The 25,904-nt window shown below is 43.0% G+C and overlaps 1 protein-coding gene across 1 annotated transcript; it reads left to right on the top strand.

Moving 5' to 3' along the window:
- Window positions 1-1,468: 1,468 nt before the first annotated feature.
- C13H6orf118 (chromosome 13 C6orf118 homolog) lies at window positions 1,469-24,883 on the top strand. Its single transcript, XM_059083428.2, has 10 exons — window positions 1,469-1,498; window positions 8,886-9,553; window positions 10,357-10,479; window positions 11,328-11,387; window positions 13,722-13,846; window positions 16,879-16,937; window positions 20,064-20,245; window positions 22,791-22,844; window positions 23,391-23,452; window positions 24,806-24,883. The coding sequence occupies exons 1-10, from the start codon at window positions 1,474-1,476 to the stop codon at window positions 24,861-24,863; spliced, it is 1,416 nt and encodes a 471-aa protein (XP_058939411.1). The 5' UTR covers window positions 1,469-1,473; the 3' UTR covers window positions 24,864-24,883.
- Window positions 24,884-25,904: the final 1,021 nt, after the last annotated feature.

The raw sequence follows: 25,904 nt of genomic DNA, 5'->3' as shown, positions 1-25,904 counted from the left end.
CATAAGACTTGATTTGGGAGAAACTTAGGTCTTGGGGACAAATGTATCATTTTCTTTCTGATCTAAACCAAGACTGTGCATGATCACGAAGAATGAGCCCTGGCTGAACCTGGAGGGTGCCCACCAGCCGGGGCTGACACCCCCCAGCTGACTCTACCATGGCCTGGGAGCCCTGTCGCTTCAGCCTGCCTGTGGGGAGGAGGGGGGACACCTCTGCCACCTGACTGCCTGCCCCTACAGGGTGGAAAAGGTGGGGTGCTCTGTCTATGAAAATAATCGGCCATTTTACTAAACCCCTAAGCAATGCTGAGTAGAAGAGCTCAATGTTTCGTCTCCAGTAGTTGGTAACATGCAACCTGGACTGCCTCGTGTTTGCTCTTAATTTATAATTAACTGAAGGCGGGAACTTTCCTCTCTTGGGTCAATGCTTAGCTAGCCTCGTGTAATGTGGGCATTTCCTGCCAGCATTTCTCCTCATGGTCGGATGCCTAAATACTGTGAACGTTGGAGAGAGAAGATCAGTAAACACTTTCGTTATCTTTCTCCAGGTTAAATTCAAATACACCTGATTAGGGAGCCGTCTGAGCCTGCTAGGGTCATGACAACTTCACGGTTTCAGAAAGGCTCACATGTAAAGTGTCCGGCCAGCATCATTGGAAAGAAAAGAAAAATACGATGTGCCCTGAATCTTTCACAGGCACTGACTTCATCCTCCCAATTCCGTAAGGTCAGATCTGTCACCTTTGTCATCTGGAGCTGGTGGGTAGTGAGGGCTGATCAGCGTGACCTCTCCTGAGGGCAGAGGAGCCAGCATTCCACTGCACTGAATTCTCTCTGCCTGGAAGAAATTGAAATCGAATAGAGTGTTCAAAGATAAGAATCTTAGAGGGTTTTAGAGTTTCCTCCCTTGACATATGGGGTAGCCTGAGGAAAAAACACCGGCTTTGCAGCCAAACGTGAATTTACATGCTTTTGTTCCCTGCTAACTGATCTCCTGGCAAGTTGCTTTACCTCACATGATCTCAATTCCCTACTAGGAACTTCGTGGATAATAACACGAAAATGACTGAATGATCATTTAGAGACTGGCACCTACTATGCACTAGAACTCCAGGTACGGTTGGATGGGTTGTGCACTGTACAATCTGTACATCTCCATAGAAGATGCCCAACGAAAGGCCACTTAACCTTTGGCTTCCTGGGCTTTGGAAGGGAATTAGAGTGCAAGCGCATTTTGATGTTTTTCAAATCACAAAAAGGGTTTTATTTTAGAAAGGAAAACAGGCAAGCAAACCTAGTACTCCCTGTTCAAGAAGGCCAGAGGCATATGAGGAGGTCAGAGGAGAGATCGCTTGGCAGGGGGCTGTGTACCCTGGTTGCCCGGCAACAGAGGAGCCCTGGGGGAGGGACTTGGAATGTTTGTCTGTCTCCAGGGCAACTCCCAGCCTCAGGAGCTGCAGTGGGAAGGTGGTGATGGCTGAGGATTCCGAGCCTGAACGTAAGTGAACATTGAGCGTTTTGTGTTTGGTGTTTGATGTTTGATTGGCCCAGGAACCCAGCTTCTCTAACCCAGTGTGAAGAATCAAAACCTTTCTTGCGGCTGCAACTCAGCTCCCGGATCGCCAGGGTTTAGGATTGGATTTGGGGATTGGAAACTTCTCAGAAAATCCAATAATAAAAGGCAGAGAAAGAGGTCTGATGTGTGTGTGTGTGTGTGTGTGTGTGTGTGTGTGTGTGTGTGTGTGTCTTCTGGGAGGAGGGAGGATGGGGGACATTTCTAGATGCTGTTAGTGTGTTCTTTTTAAAAAAAACACATTTCAGGATTTTTTTTAGCACATGGCCCTTCCACAGTCTCGCTAAACAGCCACAAACCACGGAAGCTCCACACCTCTGTTTACAAAGTGCTTCCCCATCTCTGATTTAGATTCAGCTCTCTGGAGGCCGGGTTATTGTGATTTTACAAATGGGGGGCAGACTTCACCCTGGGTCTTTGGACTCTGAAGCCCTTGCTTTCTCATCACACAGCGTGCATGAAAACGCTGATGATTCAGATGAATTCGGGACAGAGAAAACTTGTTGGATTGAAGCAGTCTGAATTATAAAATATTTGGGGATTTTATTACTTCCAAGTGCGTTTGTACTGGCCTCTGTGCATTGGTTGGTGGGCAGGTGAGACCATGGGCTGTGGAAGCAGCTTTCCAGGAGCCGTGCACACCTGATTAACCACCTGTGTCTCAGTCTCCACATCTGCAAAAGGGGATGGTAAGAGCGCCTATCTCCTGGGGCCATGGTGAGGACTAAATGAGCTAGTGCATGTAAAGCGCTTAGGGTACCAATGTAAGTACTCGTTACATTTGCTATTACTGTTACTGTTTCTTCAACAAGGGAATGAGTCTAGTTCAAGGGTGGCTGGACCATACTTCTTTTTTAAAATTAATAAATTATGTATTTATTTATATTTTAATTTTTTAACATTTTTATTGGAGTATAATTGCTTTACAATGGTGCACCAGTTTCTGCTTTATAACCAAGTGAATCAGCTATACATATACATATATCCCCATATCCCCTCCCCTCCCCCTCCCTATCCCACCCCTCTAGGTGGTCACAGAGCACCGAGCTGATCTCCCTGTGCTATGCGGCTGCTTCCCACTAGCTGTCTATTTTACATGTGGTAGTGTATATATGTCCATGCCACTCTCTCACTTCGTCCCAGCTTACCCTTCCCCCTCCCCGTGTCCTCAAGTCCATTCTCTAGTAGCTCTGTGTCTTTATTCCCGTCGTGCCCCTAGGTTCTTCAGAAGTGAGCCATATTTCTGAATGTCCTCAAATGCCTCATGGAGACTTTCAACCAGAATGAGAGCTTCCCTCACATGCACACTGGGATTGGTCTCAGGGATGTGGCCCCGTCAACGCACTGCAGGAATCGCCCAACTTAACAAATAAAGGCGAACAGCAGCCGGTGTGAGTGCAAAAGGGTCCTGGAAATGTTCCCTGCTTAAAAAGTGATTTTGTAAGTTCTCTGACTACTTCCTCTGCATGCAATTACTCAACATACGAATTGTGCTTAAGCAAAACGCTCTTCTTTATAAAGAATATAAATGATCATGTCAGTCTCCCTCCCTGGGCAAGTGTTCTCAACACTAGGAACGAGAAGAATTTCTAATTGTGCTACTTTAGCTCTCGTCAAGCTCCTGCCTGCTTCCAGGTGTGTTGCCTCCGTCGTACCGAGCATGCAGACAGTTTTGCACAAAATACTTGTTTCTTTGTGTCCCGTGAGGGTGTCAGCGTTGTTCCCGTGAGGGGTGGGAGGGAAGGAGGTGGGCGCCCAGACTAGAGCTCATCAGGTTGAGACAGAACATCCAAGCCCACTTTGCTGGAACATCCGTGTTAGTCCCTGACTCTCAGGGACTTCCCTACAGAATTAAATTCATAAAGTAACTTCATTTCACGGGTAAAAAGTACAACGCAGTGGTTGGACATAGAAAAGCATCTCAGCTTAGTTTTGTATTTCTTAATAAGTACATAATCTGTAAATTAAAAGTAGGAGGAAAAATTAGTTGCCAGGCAAATCCCTACCAGGTAAAGTGGGTAGAAGGCCAGAGTCGGGGTTCGGTGCCAGCGAGGCTGAGATGCCCACATTCCAGCCGTGGGAAGTGCATGGGACAGCGGTGACAGTTCTACAGTCAGTCAGCCCTGGAGGTCACCCTTTCTTTAATAGGCAAGCAAAGAAACTGAAGTCGCTCTACTCCGTAAGGTTGGGAGGTGTCCCTGCTTTCTTCCGTTTGGGGTCCCTGGGGGAGGGAGACGGTGGGCTCTGGGTGGTCACCCGTCACCTCTCCTTGCAATGCCAGCTGTCCTTGAAATGCCAACTCTGTCTAGGGATTTTGCCACCCCTTCTGCTGGCCACTAGCTTCTGCCACCCTGGCATCATTGTCCCACCCTTCCTATCACAGATCAACTAACCCTACATTTCACTCACGGTCCCAAGGTATTCGTTTTCTGCTGCTCCTGTAACGGATTACCACAGCTTAGAGCAACACAAATTTATTATCTCCGTTCTCTGGGGCAGAAATCTGGGTGAGCTCAGGTGGTCTCTGTTCAGGGTCTCACTGGGTTGAAATCGAGGTGCAGGCTGGGCTGTCTTCCTTTCTGGAGGCTCCAGGGCACAAAGTCCTTCCCGAATCATCAGGTCATTGGCAGAATCCTGTTCCTTGAGGTTGTAGGACTGAAGTCCCATTCCCTTGCCGGCTGTCTGCTGGGTCCACTCCCAGCTCCTGGAGCCCTCCCTCTGGTTCCTGCACCTTGGACCCTCCACCTCACAGGTCCTGAATCCTTCTCAGGCTTAGAATCACAGAACTCTGACCTCCCCTTCTGCCACCTGTCTCTACCGACTTCAGCCAGGGAAAGTTCTCTGCTTTTAGGGATTTATTAGACTGGACCCAGATAATTCAGAAAAATCTCTTTGTTTTAAGGTTATAACTTGAATTAAATCTGCAAAGTCCTTTTGTCAGGAGCATGGCTTAGGAGGTGGACATCTTTGAGGCACCATTACTCTGCCTTTTCCACTCTCAACCAACCTGAGAAAGATAATTGACATAAGATCTCTTTTTCCTTTCTCAGTCAACACTGTAATGTGTGCTTCTCCCACAGCACCTGTATTCTCCCTTATCACAGGTGTTCATATCTTCTTCCTTACCAGACTTTAAGATTCCTGGTGAGACATTTGCTTTATCCCCTAAGAGAGAGAGAGCACAGTGCGTGGTACAGAATAAAACTTTAAATTATTATTTAAAATTCTGAAAACATTACTTCTTTTCCACATTCATTCACTAAACTAAACAATTACCCCTGATCTTTTCCCAAAGATGCTAGTGTGAAGACAACATAGTTCTTTCCCTTGAGGAAATTTAAGAGTCATAGCAGAAGTGTATGGGAAGAGTCCCAATGCCACCTGCTGGGCTCCAGAAAGAAAGATGACACTCTTGAGAGAAGTTTTTAAATATCCTCCCGGATATTTAAAGGACAGCTTTAAATATTTAAAGGACAGCTGGGGCAGAGCAAAACAGCCAGGAGAGGGTCCACATGGATGGAAAGATGCCCCATGTAGGCTCTGCTAGCAGTTGGTAGGGGACCACAGAACACAGGGAGGGACCAGGTTGTCTGAAGCCTGGCACCCCACCTGGCCTGGCCTCTGAATTCTTGCTACTAACACATTCCAGGATATTTGCTGACTTCAGGATGGAAGTGGGAGAGACAGAGCACAGAAAACACGGGTGGTGTAGGATGTTCTGGAAGGAGACCAGCGAGATTTCCATGGGACGCCAGGCTTCCCAGAGTTCAGATAACACAGGGCAGTGATTTCTAATAATTTTGATGTTAAAGACCTGTTGCTTCTATGCTGAAAAAGGTGAATTACTAAAAAACAACACCCCGTGTTTAAAAATATCAAATGCTAACAACGGTTGAAATATCTGTTAATTCAGATCTAGTCCCCCAAAACCTATTACTATATCTGCCTCATCAGTAGCTATTCAAAAAGTTGGTTTGGATTTACTTAAAGCAAATTTATTCCCTGATCATTTTGTAAAGAATCACATTTTCCATGAACCCTTTCAACTTCTTTTTCCTGCTTGTCAGCTTGAGATGGCAGGATATGCAAATCACAATGTTTACAGTTAGAAAAATCATTAAAATATTCGTTGCTGAGAAGGGACCCCTGGTACTTATCACAGATCTTGGCAGAGAGAAACGGAATCTGGATTCTGCAAGTCTAGTGAAACAAGTCTTCCTGCAAACTAAGGAAAATAAATTCTAAGTAGGAAAGCGATTTTACTAATTAATTTGCTGGTGGCTCTAACTCATTTTTGGAAATAGAATAAACAAAGGAAAACACAACAATTAAGTCACCTCCTCCCATTTTTCAAAAAGAGTGGGTCTAATGTATGTGATGGTGAATTTTCTGTGTCTACTTAGGTGGGCTACAGTGCTGGATATTTTGTCAAACATGCTGGATGTTTCTGTGGAGGGTGTTTTGGGATGAGATGAACGTTTAAGTAAGGAGCCTTTGAATAAAACAAATTCCCCTCCATAGTGTGGGTGGGCCTCATCTAATCAGCTGAAGATCTTAACAGACCAAAAACTGACCTCCAGCAAGCAAGAGAAAATCCTCCAGCAGAAGGTATTTGCACGTGAACTCTGTCTCAAGCCTGCTACCTACCCCGCAGAGTTTGGACTCTCCAGACTGCATAACTGTGTGAGTCAATTCCTTACAATCAACCTCTGTCTCTATATGTCCATCCCACTGGCTCTCTCTGGAGAAGCCCAACTGATGCAATGTTGTTTTAGTGCTTTCTTTACGTGTTGGTGCATTTGATGAATTATGATTATCTGTCTTGAAAACGTGTTCTATTAATATTTTAACATTTCCTCGATACAAATGAACTTATTTACAAAACAGAAACAGGCTTGGGTTGACATGTACACACTGCTATATTTAAAATGGATCACCAACAAGGACCTACTGTAGAGCTCAGGGAACTCGGCTCAATATTATGTAACCTAAATGGGGAAAGAATTTGAAAAAGAATAGATACATATGTACGCATAACGGCATCACTTTGCTGTACACCTGAAACTATCACAACATGGTCAATCAACTATATTCCAATATAAAATAAAAGGTTAAAAAGAAAAAAGGAATTCTGGCTGAAAAATTTTTTTTTAACATTTCTTAACTGGTTTCTTTGAAGTACTAAACTACTCAGCAGGGAAATTCTCAAGCACCCCATTGCTAGAAGTGTTTGCTCCAGGATCCAACCACACAGGAGGGAAAGGATGATTCCTTTCCCCCCGGCACAGTGCAAAGGGAGCGTGGGCTCTGGGCTTGGAAAGAGAGCAAGAGCCCAAGCCCAGAGCCCAGGCTTGGCTTGGGGTGGACAGAGCCCCGGGGGGGCCCGAGTTCCCTGCCCCCTGCTGTACGTACCCAGCACAGATCCCAGGACTGAACTTGAAACGAGCAGCCTGTGGTTGCGCCGTGTCCCATGGCACCGGTGACCTCATGGCAGGGAGAGAGCTGGGTGGGCCTGACCTAATCACATGGGGTCAGTCACAGGGGAGGAGTCAGAGGTCAAGCGCACGGGAAGTAGGCAGACTGCCTTGCTGGCTCAGGGAGGAAGGTGGCCCATATGGCCCGGAAGGTGGGTGGCCCCAGGAGCCAAGAGTGACCCCCACCAAAGGCCAACTAGGAGGTGGGGACCTCAGTCCAACACCTGCAAGAAACTGGCTTCTGTCCCAACAGGACTGAGCCCAGGATCAGATTTCCCCTCAAGGCCTCCAAGGACCCAGCTAGGCCCACACCCTGAGATCCCTGTTGTAATCCTGGAGTGGAGAGCTCAGCCTGCAGGCTGAAGTGCCGACCATGGAGTAGTGAGCTAGTCTGGGGGTGTGAAGCTTCTGGAGGTAGGGGGGTTCGTCACGCAGCACGAGACACTGTTACCCCGCCTCGTACCTCTGTGCCCTCGTTTCTTCTCTCAGGTGGCAATGGAGACAATGACATGTCCTGATTTATGGTTCTGCTTTCAGACGTGGATCGGCCAGAGGAAGGGGTTCGGTGTGGGTCCCAGAAAGCCCTGGCCTGGCCCCCTTTGCTCGAGCCCTTGCGGAATGAGGGAAGAACCCAAGAGTTAGGGTAAAAATGCTGCGTTCAGAAATCAACGCTGCCACCTGTCAGGTGCCGGGACTTGAGTTGATCACAAAACTCCCCTCGGCTTCCCTGTCACCAAAAGGGGCCTAGTTACAGGTGGGCCTGTCGTGTGGATTGAGGGGTGTGGCAGGTGTGGATGTAGGTGAATCCTGGGCCTCTGGGAGCTCAGTCCAGGCCCTCGAGGGCCCCGATGGGCCTGATTCACTGCCTTGTTCCCAGGGGCCCCTCCCAGCTCGGGGAACAAGGCAGTGATACGAGGCCCACTCCTCCAGCGTTCTGTGGGAAGGTCGTGTACCAGGCCCGCGGCTCCATGAGCATCTCAGCGACAGCCCAGGAAGAAAGCCCCTCCCCCGTGCCATGTTGGAGTCTGGGTCTACTCCTGTCCTACCTGCAGCGTTGTGAAGGTGTTCCCTGGACTGCAGTCCTTTGATAAAAATAGGTGACCTTTATGGAGTATCTACTCCATGCATGTGCTTGTTTGCCAAAAGCGGTTCTATTTGGTTGGCAGTCGGCCCTTCAGAGGAGGACGGCTCTCCTGATGGTGCAGAGGAAGGGACTGCTTCAGAGAGCTTAGGTAAGATCTTTGAGCTCACACAGTTAGGGAGTGATTCAGGAGGCCGGCGTTTCCCAGAGCCCAAACGGACTCCCACCTCCGGGACCCTTTGTGGAGGCGCTGGGGCCCCTGTCAACACAGCCACAGGTTTCACTCTGTGGCTCCTTATCTTCCTACGTGGGGCGGGGGACGTGTGAACACCTCATCAGTCATGGAGGGCTTTGCTCAGGGGCTCCTGAGATGTTTTGTTTTAAGGGAGAAAGAAAAACACGTTTATTTATTCCCTAGCATAGCTGTCTTTAAGCGTCATTAAGAATTATGATCATGCCTTTAGATTTTTCCTCTAGAGCCTTTGTTAAGAGAGAAAGAAGTTCCCTGTTGGATCAAAATCCCCTTTTCCTTCTTCCTGGCTTTGCGGGTCCTGGGCTTTCTGATGGCAATTGAGCATCACGTCAACGGTTCACCCGTCGTCTGCGGTCAGGCTGGCCTGTACTCTCTCCTCTCTGTATGTGTGGGCTCCTGCTCTGGGAGAGGTATATGCCGGCTCAGCAAATGCACACAGCCCTCTTACAGCCTCTTTGTGGAGCTACAGTGGTATTTAATACTCTTCTTCTCTTTCCTGACCAGTTTACCTACGGTGGAAACACTGTGAGACAGCAGGTATTAAGACTGTGTGCGATCTGAGAACACTTCTGAACAAACTCCAGAAAGACCACAGAGATGATGTCTACATGTACATCTCCGGACACCTGAACCCCAGCAAGCTCTACAGGCCTCTGGAGACAATCCTGTATCACTGGCCCAATGCCAACAGGCCCAAGGAGGCAAACGTCTTTGGAGTAGAAAAGCCATCTGATAAGAAGATTAAAAAGATGAAAGATGCTCTAGCTTATTTTACCATCAACACAGCTGTGGGCCCAAACGATGCTGAGATCACACCACTCTTCAGATATTTGAACCCTCTGACACATGGTTCCCACGCTTCGGAGGAGGATTTGATTCCAAAGAAGGGTTTGAGAGAGGAAGGTTCCCCTGAACGGCCGAAGAGAGAAGAGCTAAGATGGCCCAAGATGAAGCTTCTGAAGCACAAAGAAGCGAAGTCCAGCCGTGAGTGTGTGATGTGTCCCCCAGGCAGGGACGAGCTCCTCAGCTCACACTTGGCTGGCGTAACAAAAGCAGACACGTACAGGAAGTTCTTGAGTTTCCAGAAACACGTTCTTGCAAAGCAAGATGTCTTGAAGAGTGACTTCACTGGCAGCAAGGTAGTGATGTGCCATGAAAAGAAGTTGGAGCAGGTGAGGAGGGCAGTTCTGCGATACTATCGATACCCGGGCCGGTCCTGGCAGAGTCTAAAGATTGTGGGCGGAGGCTGGCTCTCTGACGCCTCACTTACTTTCCCAGGTAGGATGGAAAAGGGCTGAGAAAATCCCATGTGATGTAGATGGTAACAGTTAGGGTGAAATCAAAGAAGGTTAAGTTTGGAAAGTGGTGCCTTGGAGGTGATTTCATAATGGATTGCAATGGACGCTGCAGAGAAGCTACAGTCAAGCAAGTGTCCCTGGGACAGCAGAAGCACCCGAGGAAGAGGTTTGCCTGACTCACTATGGAAGAATGTGAAGAGAGGGCGAGGAGGGAGTTGAGCATGCAGGTGAAATCCGAGTAGGAGCCAAGCGGTCTGTAGAAGGTAGTTTGGCGTCATGGGACCTGCTGCCGTGAGCGACCGAGGGCTGAGAGTGGTACTTGGTGATTGGAAGGGTGAGGATGTGGGGGAGGGTCTACATATGAAATAACCAAACAGTGATGAGATTTTGGGCTGAGAGGACTGATAGACAGGGAAGGACCTTGAGGACACTGTAGAGGCAGAGGGTGAATCCCCGAGTCACAGGGTGCAAGGGAATAAATAAAGAAAATCAGGCACACATAGGTTCTCAGCCCCAGGTGGCTTGGCACTCAGCTCTGCTGAGACCCAACGCTGGGGGGCGGGACCTGCGCCCCCTGATAGAAAGCCCCGGGGGGTGTCCGATTCCTCAACCTGAGAAAGTAATCAGAAAGGAAAACGAAGTCATCCTGAAATGGGCTGGTTCTCTTTTTCCTCCAGAAGCTCCAGAAAATACGTATCTGTGACCCTGAAGAGTTCAACAGACTACAGGTCTTTGGAGAAGTCTTTGAAGATATTTGCAATAGTTCTTTGATATTTGGTGATATCTTGAAAGAAATTAAGGTAAGAGAAACATGCTTTTCCCAGATAACAATTGAGAGCCACGCATGAGTTTTTTGCACACATGAGCTCAAGCCTCGCAGAAATTCTGCCGAGTATCACGGAGCCCGTTCTACACATGAGGAAAATCATTCACGGAGACCTGAAGGAATGTGCCTGCAGCCACATGAGTCCATAAATGGGCCACGTGAGATAAACACCCAGCTAGCTCACTCCTGAAGCCCATATATTTATACTAAAGCTTCCTAATTGTAGATAAACTCTTACAAACTGCACATATGTAACACAGAAACGTCTATGGTTGTGCATATATAATTTGATATGAATCTTTAAGGAGTTATAAGTTTGTTGTGATTTCATGGTGAAAGCCACCATCATATCATAGGTGAGTTGGAATTAGGTTGCTTGTGGAGTCTGCTATTGTCCAAGTCCCCAAAACAGGCAAGGCTTAAAGGCAGGGTGTGGTGGTCTGCCCTCCAGAGAACATCTCCATCTCTGGAAGGTCAGTAGGACCCAAATCCACAGAGCATCCTAGCGGCAGGAGGTCATATGTTGTTCGTGTGTCAAGGTATTTTGTGATTCTATCCTGAAGTCATCAATAGTTAATATTCAAAGGTGGTGAGATTTTGTACATTTTAGTGTGTATACTATTTAATATATTGCAGGAGCATTCTTACATTTTTTAAAATGATCTGAACTGACGTCCTTAGCCTCCATTTTATTTACATAGGCAAAGAATATTACATTGTACTGTAATCTCATAACACATCTCCAGTGGATCTTTCTTTCTTCTCTCCTTTCTCCCTTGCTTCCTTTCTTCCTTCTTTTCTCTCTTTTTTTTCTTTCTATAGGACAAATATGAACGCTACATGTTATTACTTCTGAAGACCCAGCCCACAGAACAGTATAAGGTAACAATCAATCACGCAAGTCTTAAGTAGAACCTATTTCTTCATATTTCCTGAGCAATGGAAACCTGTCTGAATCAAAGAAGCCCCATTTGTGCCTCCATAATTTAGAACAGCTGACACTTTTAATAGGAATGGGCGTTATACTCATGAAGGACACTCCAGGTAAAGGAAACAGTGAGGGGCGGGTGGGGGAGGCACACACGTTTCTTGCTTTTTGCAGTATCTCTGGCCACCAGTTCTCCGTGATCTCTGTAGGCCTCTCCTTCTGTAACCCAGTCCTCGCGTGTCTGCTTTGCTCAGAATCGGCCCTCTCTCTCTCCTCACTCTCTGCTGGTAGATGAGATCCCTTACACTGATGGCTCCTGGCTTTGTATGCCTCACCCCAATCTTTCCTGTGAGTTCCAGATTACAGTGTATCCAGCCAGCGTCCCCCTGGAGGCTGACACTTAGGTGTCTGAGTCGGCAGGTTACAGACCTTAAAATAGGGAGATTATCTTGAATTAACTGGGTGGGCCCAATCTAATCACATGAGCCCTTAAAAGCCGAGAACGTTCCCTGGCTGAAGCAGAAGGGAGAGGTGGTAGAAGGGGAAGTCAGAGTTCTGTGATTCTAAGCCTGAGGAGCATTCAGGACCATTGGGAGCTGTGAGGTGGGGGGTCCAGATGCAGGGACTGGAGAGAGGCCCCTAGGAGCTGAGAGTGGACCCTGCTGACAGCCGGCAAGGGAATGGGGCTTCAGTCCTACAACCTCGAGGAACCAGATTCTGCCAACGACCTGAACGATCATGGAAGGAGTTTGTGCTCTGGAGCTCCAGAAAGGAAGGCAGCGCAGCCTGCACCTTGATTTCATCCCGGTGAGACCCTGAGCAGAGTCCAAAAGCCACTCAGATTTCTGCCCTACAGAACAGAGATAATAAATTTGTGTTATGACACTAAGCTTGTGGTAATTCGTTATGACAGCAAAATGAAAGTAAGAAAATGTCCCACAAACATCTCCAGTTTCCAACATTGTTGTTAAGCTGCTCTTTACTGAATATTTGCTGCCATAGTTCGTGTGTGGTCCTTGTCTCCTGATGCCTCACCAGTTCCTTCCAAAGTGCACATTCTGCATTTTCCCAGTGAGGTGAAATAGTGTCCACCTGGAAGCCGGGTGACCTCTTGGCAAATAAGCTTTGTGCAGATGTTATCAAGTTCAGATGCGGTCGTTAGGGTGGATCCTAATCCAATGACTGGTGTTCTTAGAGGAAGAGGGAAGTTTGGACACAGACACAGCATGGAAGTTGGAAGCAGAGATGGGACTCTCTGGAGTCCCAAACCCTGGAGTAGCTATAGATGTAAATGGTTTGGGAATATAGAGGGTGCAACGTTAGTAATTACTGGAAAGCATGTACAGTTGTTAGCCTCAGGGGAGAGCGAGCAGCCCACATAAACTGTGGCTACCTCCTCTCACTGTGCCAATGTCCAGGGGTTCCCTCTAGGCTTAAGCCACACCTGTGGATGGTTAGTAATGAAGATGGATTACAGGAATGACGTTATCACTCACAAAACTAAGAGAATATCGCATTGTAGCTAGGATGACTTTTGACATTTTCAATAAAGTTTAAAAATTCTATCTTATAAATTGGGAAGAAGAATGTCTTACTTTGTCTATGGAAAAAAAAAAAATCACAGCCTGATGAGGAAGTCCATTCTAACTTAGCTCTTAATCGAAAATCACATGTTTGCATGATGTTCTTTGTTTTGAGCTTTTCATGCTTCAGAAAAAAGCTTTTGTTTGGCAGGAATAAGCAATGCCTCCAGCTGGGGGTCTACCCTGTTCTTTACTTTTTGAGGTTAAGTCACAAAGAAATAATCCCCAGGGCATCAGGGCACTGGATCCTTCTTTCTGCTTCTGGAAACTTGGCAGCCCACCACTTAAGAAGGCAGAGACCTTTGTTTCACCACATTTGAGAAGCATCACTTTGTATCCATATATAGCCATCGAGTTAAAATCGTTTCTCGCTAATTAGAAAGAAACAATTGTGGTGCTGATAGTAATGCCCTGGAAGCACTTTATTCAGCACTTTCCTTCCCCCACACAAACCAACAGTGAAACCCCACCACTCTAAATTTCTTTGGAAAAAGAAAACTTAAAATTAAAAAATATACCTTACCCAGATCTGATATTCCCCTCCTCTGATATTCCTCCCTCCCTTCCCTCCTACCTATTTACCTATTTTGACTAGAATTTGTATTTTGACTCAGGACATCTTGAATACACTGTATTAACAGAAAAAGGAAAATCTTCACCCTTGCTTTGTGCTTGTCTCACCTGTTACGGCCTCATTATGCCCAGACTTTGCTGACTCACATCCAGGAGCTGGAGACGAGGAGCGTGAGGACCGCAGATGTCAACCAGGCCAGGGAGGAGCTGAGGGCGCTCGTGGTGGCCATCAAAGCAGCCCTGGACCGTAATGACAAGTGAGGGTTGATCTATGCTGGGATTACACTTATTTTACAATGTCTTAAAAACCATGTGTCAAGCATATTTTACACTTTTTTTCCTGCCTTGTTGGGTGTGACACCCTGCCTTTATCAACACCAAGCTGGTCGCCGGGTCTCTTGCACAAATCGTCGTGCACACGTGACTAGGATGTTCTACTAAATCTGGTGTTTCTATGAGGGGAGTTTGGGGAGGTTTCTGAAGGAATCTCAGGTCATCTTCGGTTGTCCCCTGAGGATTTATTGTTGGCTGAGTATGCTGCAAAATCAAGATAACTTTTAAGAATGCTCCAGTTATTTTTCTAACTTAGAAAATCTTTTAACCTCTGTGATTAGTTTTTCAGGGTGAAACCACAATCTGATAGGGTATAATTTTTTTTAAAGAATTAAGAAAAAGATGAAAGTAAATCTGACACACTCAAAATAAGCTCAAGCAAACAAAACAAGAAACAAAAACCAAAAATCAAAACTCTGTCTTCAGTGTAAATAAAAGACAGAAAGTGTCCTAAATTCAAAATACCTGAAAATAGAAAATAAACATTCTGTGCCAGTGAAACATTATCTACTCTCTTTCTGCAAAACTTGGTGAGAGCAAGATCAGTCTGGGGCAGAGAGAAGAATGGAGTTAGTAGAAATCCTAAAATTGTCTTAAAAGCACTGTGTGAGAGAGAGTGAACCACCCAAAGTGAGAATACTGCACAGGTTACTGGGAGGTCCACCAGAGCACTAACTCAAAAGAAGGGGACATAAAAGTGAGTGTGGAAGCAAGGAAAAAATTCTGAGATGATGATATGGGTGAGAAGAGGGTTAAAAGGAAGTGATCAGCATACTTGGAAGAGAAAAATTAGCAAGGGAGAGAAATTTAGAACCCCTTGAGAGAAGAAAATCAAAAGGCACACAACCCCTCCCACTACTGTTTTCCGTCTCTTCAAAAAAAAAAGGAAAAGAAACAAAACAAAACAAAATAAAACCCAAACAACAAAAACAAAAGTATAATTTGCTCTCACAAAAAAAGTGTCTTCTTGAATTAAGAATCTCACAAACTAGGCGCCCTAACCATAAAAATGCAGAGTCTGTGTCCACACAGCTGACTCTAAAAAGAAAATGGAAAATAAGGACCCATATAATTTAGCTGATGAAAATCCCTAACATCTGACAACAACAACAAACAGCTAGAGAAGAAAACTGTGCCACAGCCCTGCAAACTAAACCAAATATTCTCAAAAGAGCATTTCAGGGTATAAAAACAACCTTGAGTCATAAATTGAAAACCTAAGCAAAGAAATCAACAGCAGCAAAAGAGGAGGCCATGAAACAAGGTTTGACAACTGAGGAAAGATAGTGAAAAAGTCAAAATTATATTATAGATCAAGACTAAACTAGGACATGTCCAGGGAGGAATAGTTTTGAATGAAAATGTAACAAGGGGCATTAGAAAAAAGCAAGAAACAATCAAGAGAATTAAAACGTGATAAATAAAGAAAAAGAGTCAGAGAAAAAGTGGTTGAAATAAAAGACAGGCAAAGAAGATCCAACTTATATGTAATGGAAGTCCCCAGGAAGAAAAACAAAGCAGTGAAATAGAAACATAAGTAACATTTAGAACTGTAACACATTAAAAGTTTTTTTTAAAATTTATTTTTGGCTGCATTTTGTCTTCGTTGCTGTGTGCAGGCTTTCTCTAGTTGTGATGAGGGGGGGTTACTCTTCGTTGCAGTGCACCGGCTTCTCATTGTGGTGGCTTCTCTTGTTGTGGAGCATGGGGTCTAGGCACGCGGGCTTCAGTAGTTGTAGCACGCAGGCTCAGTAGTTGCGGCACGTGGGCCCTAGAGCACATGGGCTCAGTAGTTGTGGCACATGGTCTTAGTTGCTCTGCCAGGGATAGAACCTTTGTCCCCTGCATTGGCAGGCAGATTCTTAAACACTGCATCACCAGGGAATTCTCATATAACACAACACATCAAAAGTTTGTGTAGGGCTTCCCTGGTGACGCAGTGGTTGAGAATCCGCTGGCTGATGCAGGGGACGCGGGTTCATGCCCTGGTCTGGGAGGATCCCGCGTGCCACGGAGCTGCTGGGCCCGTGAGCCATGGCCACTGAGCCTGCGTGTCTGGAGCCTGTGCTCCGCAATGGGAGAGGCCACAACAGTGAGAGACCCACGTACCACAAAAAAAAAAAAAAAAAAAAAAAGTTTGTGGAGACTGAACCCTCTGAAATACATATTGAAAAGGTTTCCACGGTTATTATTAACCCACTTAACCTTAATTTCTTAAACTTGGAGTTATAATACTTTTCTATTTCTTTTAGTCTGTCATAAAATGAGTTAATGTGTACGAAAATCTTAAACCATCAAGCCCTTTGTAGACAAGGCAGTGTTAAGACATTTGTGGTGCTGATGTTTTTAACCAAATCACAGGGTTTCCCTCAGTATATGCAAGACTTATTTGATTCCTTTTTCTCTCTAAATCTATTAGAGATAGTCAGTGTAGTTTATTTTGAATGAGGAAGAAGATACAAAGAGATAACAAAGGTTTTATTTCCTCTTTTTAAAATTTCTTGTGTTTTATTTTTAGTTTAAATATAGTGGAATTTGTAAATTGTGTCTATGGCATGCAATCATAATTAACAGGGAAAATGCAACATGTATTCCAATATTGGTAAGATTTTTCCATTATTGGACTCATTATTTCATTATTGGCTTCAGAGTGTAAAATGCTCATTTCTTTGCCCCCTTGCCTCTTAAAAATTCAAGTCACAAAGTAATATCAATAAATACTGTAAGACCAGCTCCTTTACCAGTGGCTTAGGCATTCTTGGTAAGAAAGTATTCTTTTGTTTATTGAACTTGACTGATCCAGGCTCTTATACATCTTCAAATCATCTTTTTTTGTTAGAAACTAAGAAGATCTGTTCTTATTTCTCAATTTTAGGACTGTTGTATAAAATAGACAAAAGGAAAATGGTACAAACAGGGTTCTAACATATCACTATGTTTTATCCCCAAACTGTAGACTCAGAAATGAATTGGAGCTGGAACGCATGTTGCTGCAATCCACTAAGAAGAGGTCAGGTGAGTGACCGTGTGACTGATCTTCTGAGGTGACTTTTGCTGTGACCTTCAGGTGGGGACTCTTCAAACCTGGTCCACTGTTCATGGCCTCTTCTGTTAGTTGTTTGCAAAGGTTTTTCAGAGAGGTTATTACATTTTATTGCTTTTTTTCCCCATCAAGTTCTTTAGAAATTCAGTACGTTTTCATTTTATCTGAAGTGGTTTAAATGAAATACTTTAAAGACACAAGGAAGCAGTTGATTTCTTTAAGAGATTCTGTCAGGGTCAAGATAATTATCCCAGTTTCTGATGCTATGGACACTTTTGGTTATTGAGTTTCTCTGTAACAAGAGACGACTTGTATGCATTTCATTTTCCTCCAGGATCATTGTGGGTTTTAGTGGAACATTGAATGAATTCAGGACCTTATGTAGCAAGAATTAGGTCAAGCTTTGACCAAGATATTTGGAATAGATTCTAGGAAAATTGACCAAATGGTATAAATATGAGAGTCAGCTCCCCCGAGGAAGTGCTGAAGGACTAAACGCTGTTGATTTTAGAGAAAGTGTCTTGAAATATATAATAGATTTTGGGGGGGAGGGGGATAGCGAACACTTCAGTGCAACCGAGTGAGATGGAAATAGAGGAAGCGGGGCCGTGGCCTGTGGTTTCCAGGGTAACAGCAAGGAGGACAGCCCAGCCTGCTTTTCACAACCTTTACATCATTATTCCTGGATCAGAGGAACCAGCTTTTCCAGACAGCTATGAGTTTCTGTCCAGGTCTGGGGTGCCCTCTCTTGCAGATGGTCCTCAACCTGCCCGGCACAGCGAGCCGCTCACATGGCTGTTATTTGAACTGGTTTCATCTCAGCTGCTGCCTGTTCACTGGGGACAATGACAGTGCTTCCCTCAGTCTTTAGGAGGATTCAGCGTGGGGACCCGCGTGCGGCAAGAGCACAGGGCCTGGTGCAGCGGAGCTGCTCTGCCTGGCGGCTCCTTCTCGTATCACTATTTCCTGTGAACAGGAGCGCACAGTTCACGGGAAATTAATCACATTCCGTGAACCTCTGTGCAGTAACAATATTAAAAATTATCTCAAAATTAGATACGCAACTTAGAGTTTAATTAAATAACCAAAATAAGTTCAATTAAGTATGCTGCTCATTAATCTTTACTGTTTACACTTACGATTCACTCAAATGTCACTTGTCCTCCAGGTCTGGTGCACACGAACTCTCCCTGGCATCACTTTTCTCCTCTCAGCATCTCTGAGGTTGTTCTCACAAGTCTTGAGACCGGTTTCGAGAAGAAATCTGGTGTCCTGTATTCTTCCTCCTTTATTCTTGTTCTACGGTTTTCTCATTCGCAAGCCTTCTCCAACCACACACATTTTCTGCGGAATTTCCCCCAGTCTCATACCACAGTCTTCCTCTTTAGCTAAAAAAGAGGAACAGTTGGGTCCCACTCCTTTTGGCTTCTTTGCTGACAGTTAATTGTTTCAGGTGACACCCTCAGGTTAGATCAAGGTGGGGATCAAAGACTTTATTTTGTAGTATCTCTCAGAGTTCCTGTAGAGGCTTAATGACTGTTTCTGCTCTGTTAGCTCATCATGTATCAAAACTTACCTTCCCACTTTTCCCTTCTTCCAAATTTGGCAAGTTTGAGTGAACGGCAATGACTGGGGTCCTGCTCACCTAAGTATAAGTAGGTACGATCCCTCTTTCTGCCTTTTTCCCTGTCAAAAAGGAGTAGTCGTTCTTTCTCAAAAAAATCGAAACCTCCCACTCATCAGAATCTAGCTGTGTTGCTTGAAAACAAAGCAGCCTTAGCAGTGAGTTACTCTCGGTCTCCACTGCCTCTCTGTACTCCTTAAATACTGATGTTTATTGGAGCCCAGCATGGCTTTGGTTCAATCCACATGTCTTTGATTCTAAACCTCTCCCCTGCTAAAATACGTTTTTAGGCTTAAGATCTGTATATGCCACTGCCTACTGGACACGGCACGTGCGTGTCAACTCATCAAGTCCAAGGTTGGGTTCGCTCTCTCTCTGAATTTGCATGCCCTTGGGAATTTCAATGAACGGCATCTCCAAACGCATGGTGGCTCAAGTCAGAACACCACTGGCAGGCGTCTTCACTCTCCTCCCTGCCACCGTGTCACCAGGGCTTGTAGTAAGTGGCTGTGGCCAAGTTGGGTTCAAACCCAGCTCTTTCTTACCTCTCTGCTGCACTGAGCTCATTATTCTCTTCCCACCACATCTGTTCTTAACTATGGCCAAGCTGAAACCTAGGGGTTATTTTGATATCTACTCCTCTACATCCAGATCATGGCAGCTACCAGTCCTATTTCCTAAATCGTTCCCCTCCACTTCTCTTTATGCCCCAGGTTCTATCGTGATCTGATAGTTTGAATGACTGCAGTAGGTTCCTAACTGGCCGACCAGATTGGAGTCTTGCCTTTCTCGTTTTTGATACCGTAGACTGAGTGACCATGGTCGACAGTGTTTCTTCCCAGCCTAAAAGCCTTCAAGTCAGCTTTGACTGATCTCTTCACGTAGGTTAGAAGACCTTTTCAGAGGTCTGTTCCCTGTTCCTTTCTAGCGTCATTTCTTCATGTCTCTCACCGGTCCCTCAGTGCCCCCATTCTACTGTATAACTTTCCTTTAACTGAATGTGCCAAATTCTGCTCTTCTGCCTCCTCCGCACACCCGCCCGCCAGCCTGACTCCTGTTCATCCTCCTGGTCTCAACTTAGTCACGCCTCTCTGGCAAAGTCATCCATCCACGCGTCTTCCCCACACGGTGTTACACACTCAATAAATACTCATCAATTATATAAATGAATTAAAGGAGGAATCCCCCCATTCTTGGGTCAGATAATTTTTTCCTTTTATCTCAGTTGCTATGCCTTTACTGTTTCTATTTTTAATAGGAAAAGATTCACAATATAGAAAAATATATAGATACCAAGGCAATGAAATACATATAGTTAACTTGGATCAGATAATTTTTATTGATGTGCTTGAAGTTTGAGTTACGTTATCATTTATAACTACATACAACATACATAATATTGTTAATACATAATGTTATTAATAAGGACTAAGGTATTAAACATAGAATACTTTGCTTTTAAAAAATATTCCAGAATCACCTGAGAAAAATGTAATGAAGGAGGAGCGCCTGACTCTTATTGAGAAGGTTGAAAAAAAGAGGTGTGAAGTGCTTAATAAATGGGATGAAATTCAAGCTCTTGAAAGAGAAATTAAAACAACTTTGGTTCATACTGGAATTTTGCGTATCACCGAGAATAAGATTCAAAGCGTAGAGGTATGCAAATTGTTTATTTGAATGTTTACATTGTTCTTTTGCTGGAAGAACTTGGCAAACACATGAAGCCTTTTGACTTTGCAATAGGGAAAAAAAATAACATAACATTTGGTCCAAACATATTTTCATTTCAAAACACTTATAGCGAATGAATAGAATAATTAAGAGATACAGCTAAAACAACAAAAATGAAGGTGATAAAAATTCTGTAGAGCTCTGTTAAGGGTCAAATTGGATCTCTTTCAGGTCAGTTGACATCTCTTAAAACTTAACAGTTTTGTATAGAAAATGTTTATCATAAAAATCAGTCCCATCTTTCAGTGTCTAATATATACTATGTAGTGTAATCTGAAGCCCAGAGAGGCTAAGTGCCCAATTTGACACAGAATACACAGCAAAGCTGGGATTCCGTTTAATTCTTTTGGGCCCCAAAGTCCTTATACTTACTATTGAGCCACATAGACTCCATACAGGTTGTACAATTATGCTGGAAGATAGGATTAGCTACTGCCACTGAGGGTCTACTATATTAGACTTTATCAATCGTTGCTAACCATTTTCTTGATAAACAATAAATTATAAATTATGATCTATGTTTTGAAATGCTATGATGCCCAAATTTTTAATGTTATCACCTAATTTTTATTTGTGCAGAATCTGACAACTTCTACTTAAAGAATTTATAAGTGATATTTGAATATTCTTTTTCTCCTCGTTATAGAGTTACATATATTTTCCCAGTACTACCTTTTTGTTTTTTTAAGTCAAATTATAAAGTGTATAGGGAGGTGGTGGCGGTATAAACTTGTTTTGATTTCTCTCTCTCTATTTTAAAATAACCTGTTCAGATTTCCTTCTGTGTTTTCATTTAGAGTCTTCCCCTTCCTTTTTAAACTAAAACTGTCTTGAGAAGAAACACTAATTTATAGTTGAATTCTTTTTAAATTTTTATTTATTTATTTATTTGTGGCTGTGTTGGGTCTTCATTTCTGTGTGAATTGGCAGGCAGATTCTCAACCACTGCACCACCAGGGAAGCCCTATAGTTGAATTTTTAAACAGTGAAAACAAGTTGTCGCTTTATGTATTGTGAGCATGTTATAATGCAAAATCATGTAAACTATTCTTTCTTAATTAAGACCTCTTTTAAACGGATTGAACCTAGGAAATAGAAGATTCCCTATAATGCTTCCATATCAGTAATTTATAATATTTTAAATATGTATTATTTGTATTTGGCTCCTTAATTCAAATACTGGAGGGTACAACAGAATTGCATTTATTATCCTATTAAGTAACTGATATCTGGATCTGGATTCAAAATGTTATTTCTAGCCAGGAGAAAAAATAACTAAATATATCACGGATTTCCGATGCACAGATATTGCTGTAAACAACACAAAAATACTATTTCATTTAACTCCCAACAACCCTAAGAGATAGATGCTGTTATTAACCCTCTTTTTCAGATAGGGAAACCAAGGCACAGGTATACTAAGCAACTTGATTAAGCTCACAGCATCAAGTAGTAGAATTAGGATTTAAAGTCAGCCCAACTTCTTCTTTTTTTTTTTTTTTTTTTGTGGTACGCGGGCCTCTCACTGTTGTGGCCTCTCCCGTTGCGGAGCACAGGCTCCAGACGCACAGGCTCAGCGGCCATGGCTCACGGGCCCAGCCGCTCCGCGACATGTGGGATCTTCCCAGACCGGGGCACGAACCCGTATCCCCTGAATTGGCAGGCGGATTCTCAACCACTGCGCCACCAGGGAAGCCCCAAGCCCAACTTCTTAATCATACATTATCCAGCCTCATGATGCAATTGCGAATCCTTTTCAATATGGTGGATATCTGGAAGAGCAGATATCCTCTCATCATTATTTTGTTCACAATTAACTTGGATATTCTCATTTACAATATTAACTAATTTTTCAGTTTCAGTAATAATACTCTTGGTATTTTTATTGTGCTTCTAATGAATTAGAAATTCATTTGGGAAGAAGTGACAGCTTTACAATATGAGCACTCCATCTAGGATCATTTTGTATTTGTTTATTTTAATGCATTGGTCTTAAATATTTTTTGTTACTTTTGTTCTTGTGACTTTTTGGTATCTGTTACTATTGTGAATGGCAACTCAAAATTTTTTTCTTAACATTACAGTTTATAATCAGTTATCACTGATATTATGTGACTTATTGATGTTTGTATTTTTATATTATATCTGGCTACCTTAAAAATTCCATTATTAACTCTGAAAAATGAGGAATTCTTCTCCTCTGGAACTTCCCTAAGATTCTCCAGTATTTTGAAACATCAGCCTCCACCTCCTCTAGTTTTTGACCCAGAGGGCCAGGATCTTTCTGTCTTAATAAATGTCCTTCAAGTCATGCTTTGTTTATTCATTGTTTTTAAGTGGTGTGCTGTTGAAATACTTTTGAAATTAGAATAACAGCATTCACATCATACTTTTGTTCCATACATGGAGAAAAATATTTAACAAATATTCTTAACCAAGTATCTTTCTTTTCAAACCATTTTTCCTCCAGACTGAAACTATAAAGTTGGAAACAGCAAATAAAATTTTAAAGAAGAAAATACAAGTAAGTTTGTGTGAATCTACGTTTTTAAATAAAAATATTCCCACTAGTGCCTTCTCGTACTATGTCATAAACCAAATATGAAAGTATATTCATAATCTTTCTAGATGATAACTTTCTCTCATGCCAGGAATATCTCGCTATGCAGACATTAGCTTAACACTGGACAGGTGTAAGCTAAAGTATTAATGAAAAGAAAAGCATTCTTTTTTAAATAGTTGAATGTGTCAATCAGAATTGACCCTTTCTCTAACCCTTCTGCACATAAAAATTAATTGTAATAAGTTTATTTGGTGACAAGGAATGTAATGAACTGGCTCCCTTAATGACTTTCCAGGAGAGCCCTCCAAAATGCACGGTAACAATTTGTTGTTTCACAGATGGTAGTGTTGCCTTGATTGCATATGTATTATAGACAGTATGAAGTAGTATGCTATGCCTGATTCTAGAAGTGGTAATGCATTTGGACGTAATCGACAACATTACCGCCATTACCAATGAGTAGTATCATGCGTTATACATGACCAAATGATTTCTACTTCTTGGTAGTTTATTGAAAACCACGTGAAGCAGATCATGGGGAAGAGCAAGCTGAGTGAGGGTGAGCAACGGTGAGTATTGATGCCCTGGTAAAGGAACGGTCATAATAATCTGATGTTGAAACTATCAAGACCGTCCATTTACAACTAGTTTACACTGGACAGTGTAAACTTTTGAAGTGTTTGCATTCCTGAGTGTTAACTTCACACATGCATGTCACACATCCTTTCCAGTGCTTAAGAATGCTTAGTCCAAGATTTCAAGCTCCACTCTATATATTATTCAGCAATCTAGAAATAAATTCTTTGGACAAAGCTGAAGAGTTGAGGGTGAATCCTCATGGGCGGAGATCAGGAAGGTGGGGAGGCGTGTGGCTCTGAGGGGCTTTCTTTTCTCAAATTTTATGGCTTTTAGTGATACTAGATCTTTGATACAACCTATACATATATGATTCTGAAAATTTTAATTTAAAAATAAAATGCTGATTTGTATTATCTGTGACATATGTTTAGATCTTATAGAGTTAATTTTTGTTTGAGTTGGTACCGTAGTTTAAATCTCAGGATCTGGAAAGGCTGGGAAAACCATTGATGGTTTAAATATGGAAAGAGCTTATTGTATCAACAAGTAAAAAGACGTTTAGTTGTTGGTGGCATAGGTTCAATGAAATCATCAAGCAACCAGGGTTCTTCTCTCTTCCTTCCCTGCTTTCCTTGAGGATGGTTTTCCTCCTCAGAGCCTCAGCGTGGCTATCTTCAGACACTGGGTCAATGTCCCATGTGGGAAGAAAGGGGAAAGTGCAGGACAGGTGGCAAAGAGTTTCTCATTAGGAGCTTATTCTGTTGTATTTAGGAAGGAAAGCCCTTCCCAGGGACTTCCACCGCATCTCACTGGCCAGCACCACATCCTAAGGCCACCCTTAGCTGCAAAGGAGTCAGAAAATAGAACCATTCCACTTGCCAGTTTACATGGTAGAGAGAGGAGAAAAGGTGTAGGATGGGTGTTGATTGAGTCACACAGGTAGATCCAGGTTCTTTGAGGCCTTGTATTATCCTCAAAGGAAAAGAATATAGAAGTACAAATACAAAAGAGGGAAGATTCCTTCCATAGTCTTGGCAGTGAGAGTGAACTGACCTGACGTTTAAACATCATTATCATCAAGGTAAATCTACCTCTGCTGCCACACTCTACTTAGCCTGGAAAATGTTGCAGGGGACTGTGCCCATATGTAGAGAGAGAAACTTTGCTACATTCAAGGCCAAAAGTCTACTACAAATATCCTTTGAAAGAAAGTGAAGGTTTGCAAAGTCTTACTCTAACTTTTTGAGTAAATGTGTCCTTAATAGATGTTTATTTTGATATTTTCTTTTATGCTTAGTGTACTTTTTTCTAACCCATTGTACTCATTTGTTTTGTATTTTAAGGAAACTTTGGGAGTTTATTAAAGAATATGTAAAATTAAAACAGACAGATAACTCTTAAGTGACTGGAAGAAAGACCTAGGAAAACTCACAGCCACCATCTACATAGTGTGGATGTTTGCAGAGGTATAAATTAATGAAGATACATTTCATTTTGTCAGTTTTAATCTCCAATAAAATTAATGTGGTATATGTATCCGACTCAAGATATTGAAATAAGTACATGTGTTCATGTGATTAGTTTTACTTTGTATACATATTCATAAAAATAGTAGTTCTTAGAGTATTTTCTGCTTCCATTCAATAATTTTCTCCAGGAAAAAATATTTTCAGTTATTTGATAGGAATAGGAAATTCAGCACTGCTGCAATACACATTAAACATTTCTTATTTGCCAATGCAAGTTTATGTATAAGCATTTAATAAAATGTAGTAGTCGTTGAATAAATATCTATTTAATGAAATGATACAGTGCTCTACTGCCGTTACAAAACTAGCACGGTGCTTTGCACTGCACATGTCTTAGCTGATTGTGATCTTCATGACAACCTTTGTATCCGCACTTTGCCCATAACACGGTCTGAACACTCAGAGTAAATGCAAGTCCAATTACTTTGGACAACTCGTATATAGGGCTGCAGTGAAGATCAAATGTCAGTGGTAGGTATAAACATGAGGGTTTTAACCCTAACTTGGAACAGTAGGGTTTGAGGTTAGAGAGAAAGAGATAAGCAAGGTTTACTTTCTATGGACCAGAAGGTGTGTTCATCACAGGTCTCCTTAAAATGTTCAGCTCTTCCTAGGGCATGATCCACTCTGCTTTCAGAGACACACGGGTGGCAACTGAAACAGAAACATTTTACCATGTATAAAAATAAATTAGACTTTATTAATGTTTGTTGAGTTCTCTATGTTCAAGTTGCTTTCTATGGGTTATTTATGTTCTTTGGAATCTTATTGAGTAGGCACCTGATATCCCCTTACACAGGCGAGAGAATGAAAATGTGAAATGGTGAGTTGATTTGCTTAAAGTTCACTTAAATATTAGAACTGGGATCCAAACCCAGATGTGGCTTGCTCAGTTCCTAAACTCTTATCACTG

The sequence above is a fragment of the Kogia breviceps genome, chromosome 13, assembly GCF_026419965.1.
Source record: "Kogia breviceps isolate mKogBre1 chromosome 13, mKogBre1 haplotype 1, whole genome shotgun sequence".
NCBI lineage: Eukaryota > Metazoa > Chordata > Mammalia > Artiodactyla > Physeteridae > Kogia > Kogia breviceps.
The sequence above is the reverse complement of the archived record's forward strand: the minus strand, read 5'-3'. Positions and strand labels throughout refer to the sequence as shown.